Source organism: Meles meles, chromosome X (assembly GCF_922984935.1).
Source record: "Meles meles chromosome X, mMelMel3.1 paternal haplotype, whole genome shotgun sequence".
Classification (NCBI taxonomy): domain Eukaryota; kingdom Metazoa; phylum Chordata; class Mammalia; order Carnivora; family Mustelidae; genus Meles; species Meles meles.
In genome coordinates this window covers 39,074,541-39,100,885 of record NC_060087.1, presented here as the reverse complement: position 1 = coordinate 39,100,885, position 26,345 = coordinate 39,074,541, and the positions used below count along the sequence as shown (strand labels likewise).

Here is a 26,345-nt window from a genome sequence, read left to right as displayed (position 1 = left end):
TCTCTCTCTCTCCCTCTCCCTCTCCCTCTCTCTCTCTCCCTGTGTCGCTTAAACAACAGTCCTAACTTTTGTGTGTTGCAAATATAAAAGGCAAGCCATGTGACAGAGGGACAGAAGAACAAAAGCATTTGGAAGTAACAGGACCTCTTTCTAGCTCTCAGAAAAGTCTGAGAAGAAAGGAGCCCTGCGTTTCCCCCCAAAGGTAAGCAGGAAAACAAGCGCTGACGGCTTGCCTAGGAAATTACTTCTTTCCAAACCGAGCATTTCATCCTCCTCTCAGACAAAGAGACAACCTTTAAATACCACTTAAATTTGCATTAATTGAATTTGCATTAATCGGTAGCGTGCTAGCTTTGTGGGTTTCTTCTTCTTCTTCTTTTTTTTTTTTTTTAAACGAACGGGTCTTTGAAGTCTGTGACAGAGCAGGGGAGCCTCACGGAGAGGCTGGAAAATCCCTTTGGGTTTGACCGAAAGGGATTTCATTTTCAAACTCTCTGCGTAGTTCAATGTAACTTTGTAATGGTTCTTCTATGTGACCCAGTGAAAGGAGACTGGGAAGCAGCATTGGACGACATGGATTCCCGAAGCCCCAGTTTCTTCCCCACTGCCCCCATCCCGTTACAATGGGGGCACTATGAACGCGGGCAAGCCTGAGAGTTTAAAAGCGCACTGTTTACTTTTATTACTACTTCTGTATGCCGCTGATCTCCTGCCAGGGCTCCGCCGGAGTGCTTAGAATGACTTCAAACAATAGGCAACATTTATTTCTAGCTTTCTGTATCACGCTTTGCAGGAATCCTGTTGCTTTGCACTCTCCTTCCAATGTGCAAGGACTTCACTTCCATAGACGCAGGCAGGAGCACTGGGGAGAGAGGAGGATGGGTTTACTATAGGATTTCGATTGGGCAAAAAGTCCGAGGAAATGCATGCTCTTTGCCTTGGCCTTATTGCTACACTGTCCAAATGGTGACCGAGAAAGGATGCTTCCACCGGCGCAGAGATGGGGACCTGTAGGAATGACTCCTATGAACACCTGAGGAATATTCGGGCGGGGTGGGGGAGTGGGGGTTCTTTCAAACTCCTGAATGCAAGTTCTCTCTTTAACAATTGGGCTGTAGGAGGCCTGGGCAAAACTCTTCCTTGGGGGACGGGAAGTTTGTGTACAGAATGTTAATGACTCGGAACGCCCTGTAACTGAGGCTCATTGTAATTCAGAAGCCCAGATAAACCTGCGTGGAAGAGTTGACTCCCTTCTCCACTGAGATTCAGGTGCAGGAAAGGAAGCTCTTTGGCAAGACGGGAGTCCCACTTTCTGGCCTTTGTAATTGTCATTGATAACAGATATGCATGCTGCGAAATGTCTCATTTCTAATAATAGTGTATTTTAATGACAAGGACCTGGCGTCGGCAAATTGCTCCAACACAGGATATTAAATCCCCGGTGCGTTTGAAAACGTAGAGACGCCTAAAATGCAGTGTGGGCTGTGGGTGTCAACCGATTCAGGGGTTGGGGAGCTGCAGAATGCTTCTCAAGGGTGCCTTTAGACCAAATGCAAATATCTGCCCATTTTCTCCTCACCAGTCTGGCTTCCGAAATTAAACTTGGGGGTCTTCTTGACCGGATTTCACCACGGAGCAGGAACGTGGCTTATGGGGGAACCTTCCCGATCTCCTTTAATAACTAGCCTAACGGGCATTGTTGAGTGAAAACCCAGCTTTTGAACGAGTTAATTTACAGCTCTGGGATATTCACGATTTGAGAAAGCCTGAAAAGATACTATGGATTCTATTGCTATGCAATTTTGCAGTGACTTTTTTTTTTTCTTTAAAAACTCCTGCTGTTAACAAAACAGTGGGCTGAGTCAAAGCAATATTCTGGTACCGTTACTCAGATCATTTTACGAGAGTGTCTGAACGCAGAACGCCAAGTTTTGCATCATTTGCTTTAAGATATATTCGGTTCAGGTAAAGGGGGAACTTGGTGGAGGGCTTCTTGACCCACTGTGTGCAAAGCAGCTGACACCCCCAGACGGAAATATGCCTGTGGAGTTTTCAATCTTAATTCGAGTTCCAATGACGCTGTCAAGGGGAAAATAAATCATTTTTCAATACATTTAACAATTTCCAACTCATTTATTTTCCTGGGCCCTTGAAAAATGTGAATTTCTCGGCATCCTAGCCACCGATGGTGGCCAACAATTTCTACTGTACTTGAAGGACTCACAATTCAAGCGCTATTATTCTTACTGGTGAATTATTCACGCCATCATCCTTTTAAGAAATGATGCTAGTCCTGCTGGATGCGAAGGTGACTGAGGCATTGTCCCAAGGCCCAATTCTCAGTCTGTATGCTATCTCCACTCAGATTTGGGGACTGACACGGACTTTGCCAATGACTAAACAGGTCCATGACTGCCTTGTTACAAAGGCCCATTTCAAATATCTGCTGAGACCCCGATTTATTTGCAAAGACTGTCACTTATCAGTGGGTTTTCTTTCCATTTATGACGAAGGGGTTCCCCTGAGGTCTTTATCACTGAATCTTGGGTACACATCACTCACAGCTAGCATAGCCCGGATCTTTCCCTCCTGGGTAGAGGAAGCCTGGAAAAAGGGCAGTTTATCCTTTCTCTGCTCCCTTGAGCACACTTGGGAAAGGACCACGTGCTATCTCTATCAGGGATGGCTGTGAGTCACCTACACTCAGCAGCTGACATCAGGGCCACTGGATGAATCACTGAATTAGAAACATGCACAGAGCAAGATGCTATCACTGGCTCCCACCACTTACTTGAACCGCCCCCAGGATCCAAACCAGCGACCTCTGGGTCTGGCCTGAATTCAAGGGGCCCCTGGGAAGAAGATGCCGGAAGTCGTTCCCTAAAACCCAGGTCCCCGTCAGAGCCACACACAGGGTTGCTTTCAAATAATGCAGTCTTGTGTTTTCTGGCTTGGGTAGGTTACTGGGGGGTGGTGGTGGGGGGAACCCTGAAGACAGCATCACCAGAGTCCTTGATTCAGCCCTTATCAGCAGATAATCCCCCGTGGTTGGATTAAAATGCCTCTGACTCCCTGGGGTGCCTGACTCACCCTAGCCAGCCTCGGCTTCTTGGCCAGCGGCCTTGAAGGCCGACCTCACCTCTTCCCATGAACGTCAGCTCCTGCTACTTTGTCCAGCCCCCACCCCACCCCAAACCCAGCAGGGCCAGTAAGGGCAGAGGGATGGGGAGGCAGGTGGACAGACAGAAGTACTAGGGCGGAGGCGGGTAGCTGGGCCAAGGGAGGGTGGGTGAGCTCCAGGGCCCAGATCGCTGTGGCCTGCCTTGGCTGTGATCAGCTGTCATTTCCTCTTCGTGTATGACACTAGGGAACATATTAAAATTTGTCTGGGATGGTATGTTTGGAATTCCTCTGATGCCCCACCTCACCAACTTACCCGGACAATAAAAGCAAGGTTGTAAGCCTTTGAGCAGCTGGCCGGCTATATATTTCCCCGCTTTCTTTCGCATAATCTAATTCAGAAAAGAATCCAGTGAGACTGGCAGTGCCATGTCTGGGTACTCACTCCCGGCAAGTCCTTCCTCTGCCACCTCCTTCCCGCCCGCCCTGGAATCTTCCTGGGTGGCATGTGGCTTTTATTTTCTTTGGCTTTCCACCACTCCCACCCCACCCCCTTTTCCCTGCTCCTGAGCTCCTTCCATTGTGAGCTCGCTCTTTGCTCTGCCTGTTTTCCAGACAGCCTGGGTCCCGCTCCATCCGGGGAGAGTGAGGTCTCCCCATCTTCATAGTAATCTCAGGATGTCATTCTTGGCAGCGGCTCTGCCGGGACCGAGAGGATCGGGGGGCTTTCTGGAGCCCTGAGCCTGAACCCACTCGCAGAGAGGAGCAGCCACATGGCTCGGCTGCCCTTCAGGGCAGGGCTGGGGTGACCCGGGTTGGCAGGGACGAGAGCATACCATCACAGTGACCCACGCGTCTCCAGCGCAGGGCTGGGGGTAGCGGAGCTCTGGGAACGCCTGGATGCCCTTCGGCCTACATTAAGAGAAATGTGGTTATTCTCTGTTTCAGGGGAGAGACAAGTGGCTTGCTGCAAAGCTCCCCGGATCCTCAGGCCCTGCTCCGCCTCTTTTCTCCATCCTTCCCACATCCTTCCCTTCCCAAGCTAAAAGAAGGACAGACGGGGTTTTGAATTTGGCTAACTGGGGCCTGAATGTCTTTTGGAAACCTATTTGGGGAGAGAGGGAGACGGGAGAAAATGGATCCTAGCCGGAGCCCAAGTACAAATGAGTGGGGCCGGAAAACTGGGGAAGACTTTTTCTTCCCTTTTTTTCTTTCTCTCAACAGCAGAACAGCCCATTGGTTTAGGAGTTGCTAATGGAAGTCGTGGGACTTCTCCGTTAGACCTTCCCATTTAAGAGCCTGGGGTCACCCGCTCTGTGCGGCATCATTAAAAGATGCCGCTCATGTCCTTGGGATCAAAAGGTATCAAAGAGCCATCTACAATGCCGCTTCCTATCCCTTTTCTTCTCCTGGGGGTTTTCGTCGTCTTTTCCGAATTAGCTAAAGTTCATTAAAAGACCCAGAAGGAGAAATTTAACACAGCTGAATTAAAATGAGTCTTTTCCTGTTCACTTGACAAGGGCGGGGGCGGGCCGGGGGGGGGGGGTGGTGGAGAAAGGAAAGAAAGAGAAGAAAAGAACCAACTCCCCTCCTCTGCCACTTCTTGGGTTTTAATATGAATTATTCCATACAAGTCCCTAGGCTAGAGGATCTATTTAAAGACGCCTGGCAGCATGAAGGGAGAGAGTAAAAATACAACCACTCTTTTGTCCGTCAAAGGTTTTCTTTGGGAGGACATTAAGAGCATTCCTATTTTCCTGTCTGCCCCTGCCAGTGGCACCGTTCCAGCGGGTAGCACCCACTCCTCACCCGTCGGATCAGCAACCATGAACTTGTGCGTCTGAGCGCCGCGGGACGCAAAGGATGGGGAATCCTTCCGCGACCCCCATGTGTGTGCCGGGTGGCGGGGTGCGGGGAAAGGCTGGAAGGAAAAGGGGGCGCCGGCTCGGCAGTGCAGGTTTGCGTGCTGCACATTCAGACACCCAGACATTCGAGTTTTTGACGGAGACTGGGCCGATGGTATTCTCTGTGCCGCCAGCTGTCCTCACATCTGCAAAGCTTGGGGCCAGTCGTGCTTAATGTCCCCTCCATCAGAGGGTCTCAGAGTCTGACGGCTGAGCCTACAAGGCTGAGAAGTCACACTCCCCTAGACCCATTCTCAGTGGTCAGAACGTTAACACCCTGTATGGGGTTCATGGTCTGGAACAAGTGCTTTTTTGTTGGAGAGAGTGCTGACTCAGAAAATTCAAAGAATGGGTAACTTCAGTCCACAATATAGCCCCAGTGCTTATACTCAGGAATTCATCCAGTTGGAGGTCCTTTTCACCCTCATGTCATGATCTGTGCTTGAACGTTGACTAGTAGCTTTAAACTTGGTTCTATTAGATTTGCCATTGATGTATGTTTCTTTTTTCTTTTTTTTTTTCTTTGTTTCTACCAAAAGCTAAGAATTTTTCAGACCATTTTCTCTCTTCCAAGGCCTGGCTAAATCCCAGCTTCTCCTTTTAAGCTGTGGTCCAACCAGTTGTAACATCCTCTAAAAAATGAAAGGGCAACAGGTTAATACATTCAAGAAAGTTGATGAGCTGTCAGAAAATGCTCAGGGATAACCTTTCTGCAGTGTCTCAAAGCAACAATAGCTCTAAATAGGGAGTCCCCTTCCCCTGCCATCAATAGGGAATACAAATAGGTCACAGGAGAAATTACAAAAGAGAAGAAGGAAGGACTATTTTTGATGCTCCAAATCTGCTGCCACAAATTTTCAAATAGCCCACTTTCAGGAAGGGAGCTTCGCTTCATTTCACCTGCTCTCTCCCAGGGAGGAGGATTTGAACCCTGAACTTGCCTTCTTTACTTGGCATTAGAAAAGGAGGTCAACTCCTCCAGGAAAAAAGCGTCCCCCCTGTCCTCTGCTCCAAGTAAAATGTAGGCATCTACATGCCTAAAATGGATGTGAAGAATCAAAGTCCAATTTCTTTTTTAAACACGAGGTGATGGTTCAGGATTTGATACATTTCTGTGATTTTTCCTCCAGAGGATGGGAAATTAGTCCTTTTCAGAATTTAAATTTTTCTTTTGAGGTTTGAAGTCCAAGGGCAGCAGAATGGAATGGTGAGAGGAGAACCAACAATCCAACGATGTAGCCGTAGTGTGCAGAGTTTAAGCGAAGCAGAAATGCGGACAGGAGACCAACAGCCCAATACATTCAGAATTATGAGCAATACAGAAAAACGTATTTCTACATGATTTTATTTTAACCGTGCCCCTTTGACAGAAGTCTGAATCCCCAAGTCTTCTGGATTGCAATGGGATTGAATTCAGTATTGAACTTCCACAGTTGGGCAGAAAAGACGAATTGAATAGAGGCTGAGTTGGTCCCATTGTTTATGCCCCATTTCTAACTAAGGGCCCTACAGCTGTTAGGTGAGATCACTACCCCCCATTCCAAAATGCTGTTGCGGCTGAGGATATTCAAATGCAGCTTTGGAAACACTTTGCTGGACACTTTGAAGAAAAGCCAACATACTCATTTGGCCCCAGGGTGAAAGGAAGCCTGTACCCTGAACTGACACTAGTCACCTCTCTTCTCCTTAGGCCATACCAGAGCCAGCAGTCCAGGGGCAGAGAAAGTATCAAATGGCTTCGGCAGCAGGGTCCCCAGAACACCTGGCTACCTTTTCTTTTCCACAGGGAGGGAATGCATTCATGCTTTGGCAGGGGTGGGAGGGCAGACTGAGTCCCTTGGCTGAGTGGGTATCTCAAAACTCCCCAGCTTCCTTTCCAAAGGTAAGTGGGAGAAGTGTGTCTCATCCATGATGTGAGACCCCCTTCCTGGGAAAGACTGGGTGAAATGAAGGGAACCTTTCCTTTCTGAAATGGGGCCATTTGAATGCAGTGGAAGGGCAGTGGCAGATTTTGAACATAAACACATCCTTCTTCCTTCTTCTCTGTTACTTCCGTTATGGTTTCCCATCACCCTGTTTTCATTCCCTGTTGATGGAAGGATGGAAAGGGACTCCCTGCTTAGGGCTGTCCTTGATTTGCGGCACCGCAGAAAGACCACCGCTAAGCATTTTCTGACAGCTCATCACCATATCAGTCACAGCTCATAGTGGAATGGTAGGCTTACAGAAATAATCCAAAGCCCCAGAGGAAAAGACTTGAACCGTCTCATGCTTTTCGGCACACGGGTAATCAGACTTCATCACTTCCAATTTATGCAAGGTTTTGTACTCTAAAGTCAGTTGGTTATGTCAACCATGAGGAACTCAGAGTGAGTCTTTCCTTAGAAACTATAGAACCCCATAGAAGCCCAGCACTGGATCCAAGAGCCATAATCATTTGCCAGTTGCCAACAGGCAACTCTTTTAGACCCAAGTCCCCACCTAGGGCTTCTGGAATGTACCTCCCTTAGCACAAAGGTTCTGTAGATGTTTTATAGAAACATCTGTAAGTTTGTAAGTTTGTAAGCAGAGTGCCTAGCTCTTGACCACTGGGACCTTATCTATTCTGCACCTGCAGAGGAGACAACTTCTAACCAAGCTTCCTCTTCTATCCTGAACCAGAGTGTCACCGATGGCCCCGCTAGGGGATGAGGATCTCTGGCTCAAAGTCGGTTTAGAATTAAAGTCACTCATGGGAAAGATTCAGGAGGGCTAAATTCCGCTAACATCACTATCATCAAAAGAAAGATGTCTACTTCTACCATGACTGCTCACTATTAGCCTTTGTCCTCTCCCCGAGTGGTGAAGATTGGAAAGAAAGACTATACATTTTAAGAGTCACAGGGACTGGGTCACTCTAAGAGTCACAGGGACTGGGTAAATATCTTCGCCAGCCACTCCTTATTATCAACAGCATATTCTTAATTTATAACTATATTTGGTACATTCAGGCACTGAGTCAATTGGTTATTAAGGGCTCTTTTTATTTCAGGCCACCAATGTGGCTTCATCAAAAGGGCAGATTGTTATGGCTTGACCTTCGGTTTTGCTGCAGGCACCACATGATGATTTGTTTGGACTTTTCTGCAGTCATTAACCTCCTGAGGAAAAAAGGAACCCTTTCTGTAGTATTGCTTCAGGGGAAGTGAAGCCCCAAAGCAGGTGCCGCCCTCTGAGGAGGTAGGATAGAGCTAGAGAGTGTCAGAAATGGGGAGAACCACACAAGCATCTGGACCAATCTGTTCATTTTGTAGATGGGAAAACAGAGTCCCAGAGAAGACTAGGGACTTGCTCAAGATGGCACAGCAAATGATGGGAAGGGTAGGGCTCAGAGCTTGAGGCTCCTCAGATCAGCTGTCCTTCCAGTAGAGCAGGCAACAGTAAAATGTTCTTCAGGTTTCAGAATGCAGTATAATAATTATCTAATATTTCTGACCAATGAGTGCAAAACACTGGACATGTGACACTTAGCATGGGTTGGACATGGGTTTGAGGAAGAAGACGGTCAAAGCTATAGGTCAGGGAGAGTTTGAATAACAATAAGAGGTTCTTCTGGATGTCCCGAAAATCAAGATTTGAAGTTTCAGTCAAGTCTCAAGGTCAAGTCCTCCTACACCAGTCCCTCCCAAGACAGTAAAACTATTTAATCCAAGGACACACACACAGGAGGAGCCATTGACATTGGCCCATTCTCAGAAATTACTTCTGTTCCCAGTTCTTCTTTTTTGCACCCTTGTTTACTCTGGGGTTGTGATTAAGTGCTTCTCTCCTGGGCTGTATTTCTCCTGCCCTCTTGCTTCCTTCCCCCTACCCCCACCCCCCATCGCTTTTCTTCCTCCATCTCCACCACTGCTGAGTCTGACCATGCTTGGCTAGTAATGCAGGCTGGGGGAGCACAGAGCCCTGTAGACTGGAGGACTGCTGTTGAATTGCAAAGATGTCACCTTCTCTCCCTGCTTAGGTGGCACTGCGGGGGCAGGCATGGCCACCACTGATTGGAGAATGGACACCGTCAGCTGACAGGGGCAGGAGCCGTAGTCTCTCCAGTGACCTTGTGTCTGCCCAGCCTTGGTATTTCTGCCTCCAGGTCAGCCCAGGCTTAGGTACTGGGCTGCCACTGATGTGCAGCCACAGAAGAATAATATCAAAAACAATTCGTTGAGCACATGGGATGCCTGATAAAATCCAACATGCTGTTTACAGTTTATAAATTAAGTGCCTTGGGAAGAGGCATCTGACTTATTCTCCAAGGCATCTAGCTGACTAGATCCAATAGGAATTCTTTGAGTTCCTGAGAAGGGGCTACTTAGCACTTCATACTCTCTGATTAGACCTAGAATTCTTTCTTTCCTAAGCCTCGTGTGAAGCATTATCTAGTGGCAAGCTTTCTTCCACACTTAAACCTTTGATTTTTATTTTTGGCGATTCCTTGGAGAGGGGCTCTTGGTTCTGCCCTCTCTATGCCTCTCTATGCCCTCTCATGCCTGATACGATTGTCTGAAATGAGAGTAAATAGCAAATCACTCTTGTCTGTGACGCTGACACCATTCCAAAGTCGTGATATTTTATCTGCTGAACTTGATCTTCTTAGAAATGAGGCAGTGCATATTGGATATGAATTAGGTGGTAAGGGAGTTTATCCTTGGGTCCAAAAAAAGTCACCCAGGAAACAACAGGCCAAGACTCTTTGCTTGTAGATGCGGTGAGCTGGAAGAAGTCACTAGAACAGGACCTATTCCCCCCCCCCACCCGACCCTTAACTGTTATCTGCTAGAGCAAAAGGAGACACTTAGTAAATGCTTACGGAATATGTGTTCAATAAATATCTGTAAAAAGAAGCCATGGAAGGCATTACGTGCATGTATTAATACTGAAAACAGCCCAGAGTGGGAATCCGGATACCGAAGCTCCACCCTCCCTTGCCTGGCAAGCGGGGCAAGAATAAGGCCGTTCTTGGCACATGCCCCTGGTCTTAGCCTGTTGCTGGAATAACTTGCGTGAAACCAGCACTTTACCCTCTGCCAGGCAGAAGGTCAGCCCAAGAGTGAGCTGCTCTGTGGACACAACACCATCTCTCACCCAGGAGGCTGGGCCCACTGTGAGCTCTGCTATATTATTTCCCTGAGGATGACAGGTGGGGAAATCTGGGCACCAGTTGTTCTTTTCCACTGGTATCGTTTGGAGGGTAGCTCCAAAGTCGGGCACGCCGGCCTACGTGCCTCTCCTGCCGGCAGAGGCTCCACATCGGAGCTATGAGAATGTGGGCTCTGTACATCCGCCAAGTCCATGTCTCAGAGGCTGTACCCAGAGCACGGAGCAGCCCCGGAGCTCCCAAGTTCAGCAAGTGAGCGGCTTTCTCAGTCAGTCCATCACTGGCTGGGCCTAGGTTCTAAGTCTTGATGGGCAGTGCTTGGTTTTTATGATCCATGGCTTTAAAAAAAAAATGAAAGCAAATGGGAATTCATTTAATTTTGAGGAACATGACCGAAGCTCCGACAAGACAAGACGTCGATACCCCTAGGCTGTCATAAATCAGGGATCTCAAGTGATGGGAATTTCCTTCATTTTGATTCTCCTCTTTGTGAGTGTTGCCCTCAGCACCATGCACTTCTCATCCGGGCACACCCCACCAACACCAAATTCAGATGAACCTGACTTCATGCCACTCGGTTTCCGAGCATTATGCTTATTTCTTCATATGATGTGAACGTCCCAAAGTTGGGTGAAAATCCCAAAGTTAAGTGGCAAGAATTTTACCTTTAGGTTTTGAGAGTTCAGTGAGTTCTGTGGTCTGTTTACATTGTTGCTTGAATTCTTATTTCAGAGTTTAATATAAAAACTGAACAAAAACTACCATGCTTTGTGAGCATGTTGACCTGAAAAGTGTGTTTCTTATAAGCAGTCAAGCAGCATTTTCTCTGTCATGCTTTTCTACTTTATCATTATTACTACTTCTGGGTTCAGCTTATCATCTTTAAAGAGAAGATCAGATAATAAAGTTATATTTTGTGTGACATTAACTGTCTCTTTATCATTATACGCTTCACAACACTTGTCTGCAAAAGTTTTTATTCACCTTTGAAGAAAAAAAATATTCAACTGTGCTTGCAATTCAAGATGTTGCTACTAGGTGGCAGTACTGCTTAAGAATTAAATGATCCACTAGGAAGACTGAGAAAAGAGTAACTAACATGTCTTCCAAAATTTGTAAGAAATAAAAATAAAATATTACTAAAATACTCAAACTGGCACAAACATTCAACATCCATTAATTTAATTAGTATTTTTAAGCCAAGTTTGGAAAGAGAAAGTATAATTTTTTAAGATTCTATTTATTTATTTGTCAGAGAGAGAGCACACAATGCACGGGTGGGGGCAAAGGGGGGTGGGAGCAGCAGGCAGAGGGAGAAGTAGGCTCCCCGCTGAGCAAAGAGCCTGACACGAGACTTGATCCAAGGACCCCAGGATCATGACCTGAGCCGAAAGCCGACGCTTAACTGATTGAAGCCACCTAGGCGTACCAGAAAGTACAAATTTTTTAAATGAAGTTTTAGATAGGTAATACATTCACAATTTCGGAAATTTACGAATTCAAATGTATGTATACAGTGAAACTCTTTCTTCCATCCCTGTCCATAACTAATTGTATAGCTTCTCGAATATCCTTCCAGAGCTTCTCTGTGTAAATGTCAATGAACACAAATATATGTTCTTACCCTTCCTGGTATAACACACATCAGTAGAGTTTCTGCACCCTTCTTTATACAGTTGCATAGTATTCCAGGGTATGAGTGTTGTGTAATAGAGATAGGTATTTTGTGCGGTTTCCAATTTTATGCTGCGATGACCAATGCTGAACTGATTAACCACATGCTAGTGTGATCGCACATGTAGGATAATTCTCAGAGATGGACTATCTGGGTCTAAACATTCACATATATAGGGTCTTGTTATGGATTGTTGTTGCTTGTTTTTGCCATCAAGCTGTATGTTTTCTTTTCATTTGCTTCTTTCATTTAACCATACCTCCTGGCCGTGGCTCTGAAGGGCAGAGGGAGGGCCAGGACTGGAATGTCTACTTTTCCCTTCATCCCTTTGCCATTGACTCCTGGGGGAAATATCGATAGACTGGAGTGGTGAAAGAAGAAATCTAATAAATTCCTTTTCTGAGACTAATTAAGGCTTCAAAGAGTCAGATAACCACTTGGGATAACATAGTCATATTGAAACTCAGGAAATGGTCAGTAATACGGCAGCCTCTGAACATTGAATCCAAGAAAGCTCTGGCTCTTTGAGTTGAAATCTTGGTGAGTCTCAGTGTGATGTGCAGCTGAAGAGAAAACAAAAAATACTCTTTGGCGTCTCTTGCCAATTTGGAGCTTTAGCTCAGGTTTGATCAATTTCAATGAGATGTTGCAATTAGCATGTTCACGAGGGAAAGTGACGCAGAGTTGCATGAAAATACGCTCTTAACTTCAGGATTATCTTCTGCCTATGGAGATGGTGGTGACTGGATCCATAAGTACCAGGCAGCGTCATTTTAGGGCAAGAAGGCACTACAGACTCCATCTTTTCCAGTTCTCTTATTCTACAGATGAGGAAACTGGGGCCACACCTGTTTAAATGCCGTGTGCAAGGTCTCCCCATTACTCAAGGGCAGGGCTTGAGCCCAAGTGGGTCTCCTCATTACTGGTCCCTGCTGGTCCTGCAATTTATAGGATTTCTCTGATACATATGCGCTGAGATTTTGCCATTGCCAGGGATGCTCTTGTCTGAAACGGCCCTTCGCCACACTCCATTTTCAATCTAGGATCCCCTGCCCCATACTCACAAGAAAGCTAACTGGGATTAAGTGGGTCTGGGGCCATTTTATTGGAACCAAACTAATTGACTTATAAGGACTTGAACTTCTCCTCCTCCCCCTCCTCCTCCTCCTCCTCCTCCTTTTTAAGATTTTATTTGTTTGAGAGGGGCAGGATATGCAGCGGGAGAGGGAGAAGCCTACTCCCTGCTGAGCAGGGAGCCCGACTCGGGGCTTTAGCCCAGGACCCTGGGATCATGACCTGAGTGGAAGGCAGATGCTTAACCGACTGAGCCACTCAGTCACCCCTATTTTTAATTTTTTAAAACAATTTGTTTATTTGAGAGAGAGAGTGTGCAGGAGCACAAGCAGGGGGATCTGCAGGGGGAGAGGGAGAACCAGGCTCCCCGCTGAGCAGGGAGCCAGACTCGGGGCTCTATCCCAGGACCCTGAGATCCGGACCTTAGCTAAAGTTAGACGCTTAATTGACTGAGCCACCCAAGCATCCCTGGACTTGAACTTCTAATCTTGATCTTATTAATACTTCGCCCTGTTTATTTGGACCGTCCATGAGTAGGAAGTTAAAAAAAAATGTTGTACAATGAACAGAATAATCAAACTCTTACCTGAAATACTTTCAAAAAGTTTTTTTCTGAGGCTTTAATTATTATCTTCCTTTTGTTTGGGATGCAATGACAGGTCTCCCCAGTTGTCCTAAATGTTTGAAAATATTTGTGACACTCTGTATTCTGGTGTGATAAAAAGCACCCACGTTGGCCAGGCTCAGGCGTGTTGGTGAGGTGATGCACAGCGCTTTCCGCTTTGTCCAAGATGCTATGGTTAAAAGAACAAAGCAGATTTCCAGGAAACCAATAGGCCCTGATCCCATTTTACTGGTAAGTCTTTACTCTAACCACCACTTCCTTTTTCAAATTAGGCCACGTGCTCAGGCTACAAGGCTCTGCCGAAATGTGTGACTCTTTGGCGAATATGTACGTGTTGCTTTAATCACACTGGAGGCCAGTTAGCATAATGTGTATTTCAGATGTCTTTTGCCACTGATGCTGGGGGGCACGGGGCTTACACCAAAAACAGGATGAGCCTAGAGCAGGATGAGCCCTAGTGGAAAACTAGGTGGGTGGGTGGGTAATGGACTTGGAAATGGAAAATATACTTCTTTCCCGTGGGATGTGGTCTGTGTTCATTAGTGCTGACCTGCCTGGTTTTCTGGCCCTGTGAGCTGATGTTGACACCAGAGATCATTGAGAAACTGAATAGACCCTCTCCCCCCCCCCCCCCCCGCCAAGCCAGGGATGAAGATGAGACCACCCAATTCAGTTGTGCGGGGGCCAGAACCCCATGTCTAATCTTTACCATGAGTTCCAACTCTTCTTGCTCCTCAAAACATGGACTCTGGCAATTAAAGTCAACATGTGCTTCCACTAAACCACGGTGTCCACCACCGAATGGGTACAAATAAGCTCTGGGGGAGGGAGCGGGTTAGAATGGGTGATGGCCTATGCTTGAGAAACCAACCGCCGTCATTCAAAATGACAGGGAAAAATTCTACTCCATACCCCCTGGGTTCCATTCGTTTTTCTGGGTAAATGTTCCCCGGGGAAAATAATTTCTGTTTTCATTCCAGCTGTGCAGCAGATCTCGCGATGATGGATTGCAAGTGGAAAGAGTAAGACAAGACTCGGGGGCCTACAAAGGACAATGACAACCAGAAAGCTTCAGCCCGATCCTGCCCTTTGCTCGAAAGGGACTGGATCCTAGGAGGCGAAGGCATTTCCCATTCCTAGTCCTCTGCCTCCCTCTGCTGTCTCTTCTCCGAAGTTTTTCCTTACAACAATGAGAAATCATGTACTAGCTGCATCCTTTTCTATGCTCTCCCTGCTGGCGCTAATGGGAGATACGGACAGCAAAACGGACAGCTCCTTCATGATGGACTCGGACCCTCTACGCTGCATGAGGCATCACTATGTCGATTCTATCAGCCACCCATTGTACAAGTGTAGCTCGAAGGTAAGATCCTGATGTCTGCGAACGTTAGCGCTACTTCGCAGAGACAGGAGAGAAGCTCCTTTGTCAAGGGATGGAGAACTGTGACCGTAGTCCAGACCTGAGCTCTCCGGCTGGCCCCATGGGGCTTGAGGGAGAATCTTGCTCTCAGGGTCTCCCAGTAGGCTTTGAACCTTTGTCAGTAAAGCTGCCCGATTGACCACGTACATAATCCCAGGCAGCTTCTCTCTTTTCAGGCTACTCGAAGTCAATAGGAAAGACTGGAAGGTTCTCATCATGCAATTGTTGCTCTACACAAGATGAGGCAGGTGTGTTTCGTCCTTGGCTTTGAAATTTAGCAGCAGTAGTGTTCTTTACCGAGATAGAAAAGTGGCGTCTACAGGTTCTCGGGACTCCTGTACCTCCACCAGCAGTAAAGAGGAAGCAGATGCCAGAAATACGACTGAGCAGTAAAATGTACTTGTTGGGGTTGGGGGCGGGGCTCTTCAAAGAGAATTCTGATGGAATAGCTGCTCGCTGACCTTGTGGTCCAAGCCTTTCTCCACCAGCCATGCTTACGTTAAAATGATTTCAAAAGATACATGGCAAGTGGATCATTTCCCATTTTTACAGGGATTATCCAAATCGCGCTTGTTTGGAGTAGGTTGTATGTTTTTTGGGCAGGCAGCCTTTGCGAGAGATGTCTCAGTGTTGGGACAAGGCGTGCGAAGGAATACCATGTTTCAAAGGCCGAGAGTGGCTGGCCACCTGGACCACCCAGCAGGAAAGCCTATGGTAGCGGAAGGACAGACTCAGAATGAGAATCTCACGACCGTCACTGCCCCCAAAGAGTCACATGAATGAAATTTGCCCACATTTGGTAAATAAGAATGTGTTTAGCCCAACCTCAGAGATTTTTCACTCTAGTTCTGAGACCAAAACCACTTAAGCATTCTCAGATGGCAAGTATTTTTTAAATTACCGGTATAATAAAGAAGTTTTTGTAATATCAGCCACTAGAATTAAGACCATATAAGTTAACGTCTCTACCCTCCATTTGCAAACATGATGACTTCTGTCTGCCTTGAAAATTTCCATCACTTCTCTGATTACAACTCAATGATAATGGCTTGTTTTAGTTTGGGGGAATCCGAATTTGAGTTAAATCATTTAAACCATTATATTAATAAGATCTAGAACTGTGGGAAAAAAATAGGGACTTTCTATTTAAAAACTTGCTGGCTCTTATTTGTACTTGTGGAACTAAGAAAAGGAGTAAAGAGATAACCTTAAGTTTTTTTTAAAAGATTTTATTATTTATTTATTTATTTGACAGAGAGAGAGAGATCACAAGTAGACAGAGAGGCAGGCTGAGAGAGAGAGAGAGAGAGAGGGAAGTAGGCTCCCTGCTGAGCAGAGAGCCCGACGCGGGGCTCGATCCCAGGACCCTGAGATCATGACCCGAGCCGAAGGCAGCAGCTTAACCCACTGAGCCACCCAGGCGCCCCTAAACTTAAATTTTTGTAAGACAGCAATCCCTACTTGGGCAAAAAAAAAAAAAAAATACAAAACAAAACACTAAAGCAAAGGGAAGGGGGGAAAAAGACGGGACATGTTTTTACAACTGTGATTGCTCAGATACTGTGGGCTTGAGCAATTATTAGCTTTTCCTTCCCTCCCCTTACAGATAGCACTAGTATTTGGTGGTTTTTACTCTGTGCATGATTTCTCCCTCTGTTGAGCTGTTCTCTGTAATCATGATTCTTTAACAAAAGCCGGGGTTATTAAAATTATTTCAAAGAAAATGTCAGGGTGATGATAGGAAGGAACAGGGAAATAGGAACATCTCTAAAAACTAAACACAATCCAGGAAGATTTGGTGAGATGTTGGAAGAACACCTTAGCAGTGGTCGCACTAGTTAAGGGCAGGTCAGAGAAGAGACGTCGTTAACTCGAGCCCAACAAACTCATGGTGCTTGAGTGCGACTCCTAGAAACAGACTTTAGTCTACCTTTGTTCATTTCCGTTCCTTCCAGAATGCCATGGTAAATGGCACAAAATTGTGATAGTAGCAGAAACGTTTATAATTTCATGGGAACAATCTGTTTTCAAACAGCCCAAATGATCTCAAATATAGCAATAGTTTTATGTAAATGGTGCTTATAATTATAAACCTTTCTTTCTTGGCCTTAAAATACACCTGGCAGAATTTCAACTACCCAGACCTTTTCTGGATTCGATTTTCTCTATGTATCCAAGAACAAAAACTGTTTTTCATTTTTAAATAATCTATAATTCTTTTTTTTTAAAGATTTTTTATTTATTCATTTGACAGAGAGAGAGATCACAAGTAGGCAGAGAGGCAGGCAGAGAGAGAGGAAGGGAAGCAGGCTCCCTGAGGAGCAGAGAGCCCGATGCGGGGCTCGATCCCAGGACCCTGAGATCATGACCTGAGCTGAAGGCAGCGGCTTAATCCACTGAGCCACCCAGGTGCCCCAAATAATCTATAATTCTTGACTCTCACAGACTCGGGCTGGTCTTCTTTCTAATGAGTCTCATTAACGAAATTGTTCTTTACAGACTTGAGATAAAACATTTAGCCCGTGTCTAGGAGACAGCCAACAAGGCATTTTACAATGAGGAGACCAGGGTCGATCTTTCCTCTCTGCAAAAAGTTTCCCTCCACACAATGTTCAAGACTGTTGTTTACTAGACATATGCCTAACATTTGTCTGTCTGTGGTTAACGCTTCCCGACTTACATTTACCCAGTGTCTGGCCTTGGGAAGACAGGTGTCCGGGAGAGTGTGACCCAGGCTCAGAGGAGGAAAGACATCTGCTTGAACACCTAATATGTGTCAGGCATCTCATAATATAGGATCTAATCATTGCTGACAAACCTGTCTTGGAAGGCATTACCAGCCCCATTTTACTGGTGGGGAAAACAAAATGCTAAGAAAGTATTCCGTATGATTGCTCATTTAGCCCAGGAGTGCCAACGTTTGCCTCAAGTCACTTCTCTTTCAACTACTTGGATCTTCATTTTGGAGAAATGCCAGTAGAATGCAGAAGCCACTATTAGGAAGCCCAGCCTCAACTTCGGATCCACTGGAAATAATGATTTTTACTCAGCGATGTTTCTAGAAAATAGGAATTGTTGTGACTGTTCTGTGGAGCCTCCCATGAGACTGTCTGCTCCCCCTAGCCTTGAGTTCCAGGGGCCTGTCACGTATTGCTTAGCAACTCGGGAAAGGGATGAGATGGAGTCAGGCGGAAACGATTGGCCACAGCGGTCCACCAAGGAGGTCATGTGACCGGAAATTAGGCTGCACCTGGTGGTTTTCAGCGGTGACACCTCCCAGGACTGGGTACAAGAGATCCTGGGAGTGGCAGGTTCATTGACAATCTTCCCTGAACTTCTGAGTGAGTAAAGGCTGTACAGCAAACAGGCAAAAGACCAGTGGTTCGTGAAAACAAGCTGTCTGGAGAAACTTCAAGGCATCTGAGGCATCTCAGACTTTGAAGTGAGAGAGACCTGGTTTCACACTGCAGCTAAACGATGTGCCCAAAGGGTGACTTCGAGAGAAGGGAAACGAGTCTTTGGTGCCTCCATTTATTCCTCTGTAAAATGGGGTGAATGCTGTGTATCTAAAGGTGGGGTTATGTGTATTGGTGATGATATCTGTCAGGCGTTCAGCATGGCGTCTGTCATATAATAGATATTAATGAGTGACATTATCATCTTGATGATGAAGCTATAAACAGGACAGGTGTTCAGACTCACTTTCTATTTTGGTCACCACAGAGACCTCAATAACGGTTGGGATCTCGTAGAGCCTGAAAGGATTAGGAAAATGAACCTCATCATGGTTCTTGTTAAACACAGAGATCTGGCAGCCGTGGGGGGCGCGTGCCGAAGGGCAGAGTAAACATAAGCCATCCTGCTGGGTGTTAAGAGTGGGCAGAGAGGGGCGCCTGGGTGGCTTAGTGGGTTAAAGTCTCTGCCCTCGGCTCAGGTCATGATCCCAGGTTCCTGGGATCGAGCCCCGCATCAGATCGAGCCCCACATCAGGCTCTCTGCTCGGTGGAGAGCCTGCTTCCCTCTCTCTCTCTGCCTGTCTCTCTGACTACTTGTGATCTCTGTCTGTCAAATAAAAAAAAAATTAAAAAAAAAAAAGAGTGGGCAGAGAAACAGAGCTTGCTGCCTTGACTTCCCTTCCCAGGTGAATGGAGGGAGCAGGAAGTGGGGGAGGAGACAAGTCCTGGATATAAGCCAGGGAGGAGTTTTCAGGGATGGGGGCTGGGAAAGGGAGCTAATAAGGCAGGCCTGTGAAGTCTGAGTTGGGCAAGGAACAGGGGAGGGAGATGGTGGTCCCACAGGGACGTGGAACCAGGGTATGGGGTCATCTGAACTCCAAAGGGCCAAGGAGGAGGACAGTTCACGGGATAAAGCCTGGAGAACTTCCCAGAGGATTTGCAGAGGAAGCTGTTAAGATTCCCGAGCCTCTCCTAGGGCTGCTGACAAAGCTCATAGTATAATAGAAGAGTCAGGAACATTGAACTTCTAACATAATTAACTACTGGGGAGATAGCACTTTTTTCCTTTAAGGAACAAATTTATATGGAATGCCTACTAGGTGCAGGCCCTGTGGCTGGCAAAAATAGGGGGGGAAAGACCGAGTCTTTGCCCTCATAATGCCTATAAGTAAATGGGAGAGAGAGGGAGCGGAAATGTTCTACGTACAAAAGCTTCGTGTCGGTTTGAGTTGTGACCAGACCAACGGACCAGAGTCCATCTGTCCCCTTGCTGCTTCATTCCTCTGGTGCAATTTTGCTGATGCCCTGAGCCTGGCACAGACCTTTTGGGGGTTGACCTGGGTGCCCTGGAGATGAGCTTAATGGTCATTTATTGAGGGTGCTGGGGAAGGAAGGAATGGGTGCTGCCGGAGGGATAAGGGGTACATAGTGTTCACTGCCGAGAAAAAGGCAAAAGACCGTTGCTCATTTAAATGAAGTAAAATGGCCAAACTCCCATTCTAGGATAGGATATTCTGTGTGCAAAGTCTTTGTTCTGGGTCTTTATTCTGATACCCATGGAGACAGCTAGTCATTCATGGCCCGTGCCAGGAATTTGTAGGAGTCCCCCATGACGGAGGAAGAAAGTGGCTTTGGCAGTGGTAAGAATCTTTCAGCAAGGAGTGATGAAAACCATCTGTGTTTGGGTTTTCTTTCACTCAGAAGATAGCTGTATATTGCAGCAGAAGACATAACTGCCTAAGAAGTATGGGAGGTCACCAGGGGGAGAAGCGGCCCGGGGTCACCAGGTTTAATCTTTGGTCAACATCCAGGAATCACAGCTGGCTCTAACCTTCACAGTAACCTGAACTTGCTCATGACCAGCTTGGGCAACTTAGGAGGATCGAGGCTGACAGTCATGGTTAGGACTGAGGGCTCAGGAATCAAGCTGTCTCAGATCAGAATCTTGGCCCCCTTTTGGATGGCGATGGGACCTCAGGCTGGTGAATCATCCTCTGCCTTTTCATGTCTTCATCTGTGAAATGGGGAAAGTTTACCTTTTGACATAGCTGTTAAGAATCAGGTTGCATATGAAGGGCTTGGCACAGAGCCTGGAGCCTAGTAAATGTCCCAATATGTGTTCTATATCAACATCATTACCATTCTTTTATGATCACCCAAGGTCCTTTCATTCTTAGCTTCCGCACATGGAAAAAGATTAGAACATGAAGGAGCCCATCCCTGAGCAATCTCTCTGAACCCCGCGGCTCTGTTTGTACTAGAAGGAACTGACTTTCATATCCCACTGGAGGCCAGTGACTCTAAGGTTGGCGGGATACCAAAGGATGTCTGGAGAAGTTGCCTAACTTCCTGACATCGGGCCACTTGCTTGGGGAAACCTAAGAGAGCAAAAATTAAACTGGACCCAAAGCAGATAACATGTATCTGTCACCCACCTGAGCTGTGAGAAGTCCATTATGAACGGTTAAGTACAAGGCCAAATGCAGAGGAGCCTTCCCATGTTAGTAAGGCCCCACCAGGTCACCCAGGCATGAGGAATGTGCATTGACCACATACTGGGTTTTGGCAGGTGAACTGATGTTTGAAGGCGAACTGATGTTTGATGACTCGGTTAAGGAGTTAGACACTGTGTGGTACCATCCAGGGAGTTTCTGGGAGTTTCTGGGAGTGTCCAGATCACTGGGGGAGGCACCTGGGGGAGGTCTTGACAGTGGAGGAGTTATCATTCCAGAGTGTTCTTTCAAGACTTAGCTCTGCAGAAGCTTGGGGGTGGTGGTGATGTATGTATCCCAAGGAGTTCATAAGGAAAAGGTCAGATTTCTATACCATACCTAACTATGGTATAGTTAGGGTTAGGGTTAGGGTTTCCAGAGCTAAGTCAAAGAGAGTCACACCCTTGGAGAAGGGTGTGAGTTGGCTCATGCTTCAGGAAAACATTTTCATATCAGGAAGCAGGATATACTAGGGATTCAGGCCCGGGGCTTGGCTTTAATCTAGTTTTGATTTGAATCTGGGTTTGATTCCAGCCTTGCCTTGTACCAGATACGTGAGTTTGAGCAGGTTAGTTCAACTCTGTAAAACCTCAGCTTCCTCTTCTGTAATAATAGTACAGATTAAAAGAAGACCTTTAGTATCAGATTGTTATGAGGATTAAATGAGATTAAATGTTGCAAGCACTCAATAAATATCTGCTGCCATTATTAGTTGCTAAATGATCCCTATCTAGTGATCAACCTAGAGCAGAACCTCTCAGACTTGAACAGGTCTGGAGCCTTACTAACCAATGTGCGGGCGTTAGCGGTACTGACATCAACCAGAGTCTTGTGACAAATGCAGCTCTGGCATCACCCAGAACTACTCACACACGATCTGCATTTTAACAAGATCCCCAACTGGTTTACATGCATGTTAGAGTTTGAGAAGCTTTGGTCTAGAAGAGGTGAGAAGATGTTCATTAAATCTGTAAAATAGGTGAGGGGGTAAAACAGGGGCTAAAGGATGGAATATGAAGAGCGAATCTGGAAAGCAGATATTTATCCCTTCCATTCCTTAACGGCACTCATTTCTAGATCTTCCCTCCCAAACTCCCCACTGTAGCCCTCCAACACACATTTACAAATCAGAGCTATATTTTTATGTCACTTCCAGGTTTGAGATGGGATCTGTAGCCTGGAAATCTCCCAGAGAGGAGATTTGCATGTGTGTTGAGAATGCCACAGGTCCTACAATTGTCTCATAGTCTCTTCTTAGAGGAGAAGAACTTGACAATGGAGGATATTTGGGATTTCATTAAGCAGAGCTAGGAGGAAAGGGCATTCCCGAGAGGGGGAAAGACATGAGCAAAGGTAAGAGGCAGGGAAATTCAGGGCAGTTCCATAACTTCTAAGTGATTGAGCTTGATTAGAATAGAGAGTGATGAGAACTAGAACAGTTGCAAGGGAGTGGGTGACAAAAATGAGAACAGTTATAAGTAAGACTAGAAAGATGTGAAATCCAAGTCATGGAGGATCTTAATACCAATTCAGGATTTTGGACTTGAGTCCAAAGGCATCAGGCAGCCACTGAATGTGGTTTGTTTGTTTTGTTTTGTTTTGTTTCTTAGAATTTATTTATTTATTTGACAGAGAGAGATGACAAATAGGCAGAGAGGCAGGCAGAGAGGAGGAAGCAGGCTCCCTGCCGAGCAGAGAGCCCAATGCTGGACTTGATCCCAGGAACCCGAGATCATGACCTGAGCTGAAGGCAGAGGTTTAATCAACTGAGCCACCCGGGTGCCCTGAATGTGTTTATTGTATATACATGTCTGTGCATTCTCTTTGCCCCAAAAGTCCAGCTCCTGAGATAGAGGGACCCATTGAAGGTGGCCCCAGTGTCTTCAGTGAATGAGCTGAAGGTGGAGCTTGAGACCCTGAAAACGCTTAGTGAAATCACGATCAGGTCATTCCTTCTACAAATGGCCCAGCATTGCTGACTCAGTCACTTTACGGGCCGTGCTAACTGCCAGGCCATTCCAGGTCTCTATCCGGGTCACCTGCGTGTGTGTAATTCCAGTGAGATACACCACCATGTCTGTGCCTCTTGGAATTAAGTTGACACAGGTTCACCATATTCATCTGGACTGAAGCTGGATCTCTAAAGATTTCATTTGGAGAGGTGACCTCTGAATATTGCTTAATCTGTGGAAGAGGTGGCCCACATTAGAGATGGCACATTTAACAGTACTTCGAAGTGAGCTGTCAGGGAGCTCTTCTCATAAACCGGCAGGTATAGCGAGAAGGGCCTGGGGAAGACCTTGGGCCCCTTCTCATTAGACAGATGGAATGGGCGCAGATGACTGGCCCACGTACTACTGATCTATGGCATAATCTCTCAAAAGCTATTTCAGATCATGTCTGTTTTGCCTGTCCACATAAAGAGCAGGCAGGATAGCACCAAAGCCTTGACAAATTCAAAACAGTTCATAGTTGCCATTTTCTCTCTACCTCTGTGATCTTTCAGAGAAAATAAATCAGTAGGTCTTACTCCAACTTCACCAAACCTTGCTGGTTACTCCCTGGTATCTCATATCTTATCTTTGGATTCATCCCAACATCTTCTTTGATAATGACGTTAATAACCTATAATGACCAGAAGTCATCTTGTCTTCCTTTAAGAAAGATGAGTAGACCACTTCCTTCTTTTAATTCTTTTAATTATTATTATTTTTATTAACATACCATGTGTTATATTTTTCATGCGTATAGGTCTGTGATTCATCAGGCTTACACAATTCACAGCACTCACCATAGCACATACCCTCCCCAATGTCCATCACCCAGCCACCCCATCCCTCCCACCCCCCTTCCCTCCAGCAACCCTCAGTTTGTTTCCTGAGATTAAAGAGTCTCTTATGGTTTGTCTCCCGCTCTGGTTTCATCTTGTTTCATTTCCCCTCCCTTCCCCTATGATCCTCTGTCTTGTTTCTCAAATTCCTGGTACCAGTGAGATCCTATGATAATCGTCTTTCTTTGATTGTCTTCTTTCACTTAGAGTAACACCCTCTAGTTCCAACCACATCATTGCAAATGGCAAGATTTCATTTTTTAAAAAATAATCTTCTTAAAGATTTATTTATTTATTTATTTATTTGCTTGAGAGAGAGAACGAGAGAGGAAACACAAGCGGGAGAAGTGGGAGAGGGAGAAGCAGGCTCCCCACTGAGCAGGGAGCCCAATATGGGGCTTCATCTCAGGACTCTGGGATCATGACCTGAGCCGAAGGCAGACGCTTAATGACTGAGCCACCCAGGTGCCCCAAGATTTCATGTTTTCTGATGGTCTTCTTTTAATTCATAATCAAGCTGCCCCCCTCCCCTACCCATAATTGCCACTCCCAGGAAACCCAGATGTATGTATGAGAGACAGAAATGAGCCTCTTCTCCACCCCCTTAAACTGGAGGCAAACACCGAGTGTTTGCCTATGTCCATGGTTCTGGGGATAACCTTGGTAATTTGCATCCGATTCTTTTTTTTTTTTTTAAGATTTTATTTATTTATTTGACAGAGAGAGATCACAAGTAGGCAGAGAGGCAGGCAGAGAGAGTGAGAGGGAAGCAGTCTCCCTGCCGAGCAGAGAGCCTGATGCGGGACTCGATCCCAGGACCCTGAGATCATGACCTGAGCTGAAGGCAGCGGCCTAAACCACTGAGCCACCCAGGCACCCTTTGCATCCGATTCTTAAAGAAGTCTGTTCACTATGGCCACATTAAAACCACTATAAAGAATACACAGCCTCTCTTTCTTCAGCTCAAGCTTTATTTTTTTTTAATTTATTTATTTGAGAGAGAGAGAGAGAGAAGGAGCAGGGGGTGGGGCAGAGGGAGAAGAAAAGAGAATCTCAAGCAGCCTCCCCACTGAGCATAGACCCTGAGGCAAGGATGGATACCACAACCCTGTGAACATGAACTGAGCCAAAACCAAGAGTCTGTGGCTCAATCCACTGAGCCACCCAGGCACCCCCTGGGTGTTGACGCTCTAATACTAAGTTTGCCAGGTGATTCTAAGGTGCAACCAGGGTTGAGAACCACTGGTCTAAACCACCGGAAGTCGGCAAAGAGTGTTAGGGTGCCGTGGGACCTGGCTGAGGTTTTGGTCTCCCCACAGGGTAACCCTGTCTCTTCTCTCCCCAGATGGTGCTTCTGGCCAGGTGCGAGGGGCACTGCAGCCAGGCGTCACGCTCTGAGCCCTTGGTGTCCTTCAGCACTGTCCTCAAGCAGCCTTTCCGCTCCTCCTGTCACTGCTGCCGGCCTCAAACCTCGAAGTTGAAGGCACTGCGCCTGCGCTGTTCGGGGGGCATGCGGCTCACGGCCACCTACCGGTACATCCTCTCCTGTCACTGTGAGGAGTGCAGCTCGTGAGGCCTCCGAATGAGTGGCTTCTGGATGGGACCACCTCCTCCCTCACGAGCCAGTTCAACAGGCCAGGGAAGGACTGGCAAGAAAAGAGTTAAGAGAAAGAAAGAAAGAGAAAAAAAAAGGATACAGCGATTCCCACGGGATTCTGCATATTCTAGTCATAAAGACTCTCAGTGCTTGTTGACAGAGAGAGATGCTCTGGGAACTGGTCTTCCATCCCTGTCTCCTTTCCTTGGTACAATTTCTTTTGGTTCCTTTTCAGATTCAGGCATTTGCTCCCTTGGCGCTGAAAGTTGTTTGGGCTTCCAACAATTCCAGCCTTAGTGGGGAAAGTGGCGCCCCTGCCCCCCTGCCCCCATCCCCATGCCCGGGTGGGTCAGACTGTCACAGTTTGGTGTATCTTTGGGAAGCATTCATTCTGGAAAGCAGGAGAGTCCAACTCTTCCTGCGATACCATCTGGGGTGGTTCGGTTTAGTTTTGATCCTGTCCTTTGGTCTAAGGTTGCCATTGCTGCTAAAGGTGATCGACCGATGGCAAATTCCAGGCACCAAGCAGGTTGGAGACGTGTAGCCAGGCTCACTCACAGCCAGCTAACTGACATTAAAATAACTAACAAATGGATTCTCTTATGTGATGGTGGAACTCCTGATAGCGGTCATTATTATTCAGAAATGACTTTCAAGAAGTAAAGGTGGCATACAGAATTTGCCACCTGAAGGCTCTTGCAGTTAAATTATGGTAAAATTTTGTAAGGGACTTTTAAAGACCTGCACAGATACGGATCCTGCACTGACTTTGAAAAAGGCATATATATACTAGTGGCATGGAGAACGCACTATACTCATGCATGCAAATTAGACAACCAAGTATGAATCTATTTGTGGGTGTGCTATAGCTTTAGCCATGTTGCAGGCATCATTGTCTACCATCCACTTGTCCATGTGAAGCTTGCTGCCAAAATGGTGGCCTGGCTCATCTTCTGAACATTTGGCTCGACTCTATTTGGTCCTTGAGACTCAAAATTTGAGTTATTTCCATGTTGTGAAAT

The 26,345-nt window shown here is 46.4% G+C and overlaps 1 protein-coding gene across 1 annotated transcript; it reads left to right on the top strand.

The window, feature by feature from the left end:
• Positions 1–26,345, top strand: LOC123935153 (norrin cystine knot growth factor NDP). Its single transcript, XM_045995655.1, has 3 exons — positions 1–202; positions 14,510–14,892; positions 25,072–26,345. Exons 2-3 carry the CDS (start codon positions 14,719–14,721, stop codon positions 25,297–25,299), a joined length of 402 nt encoding a protein of 133 aa, XP_045851611.1. The 5' UTR covers positions 1–202; positions 14,510–14,718; the 3' UTR covers positions 25,300–26,345.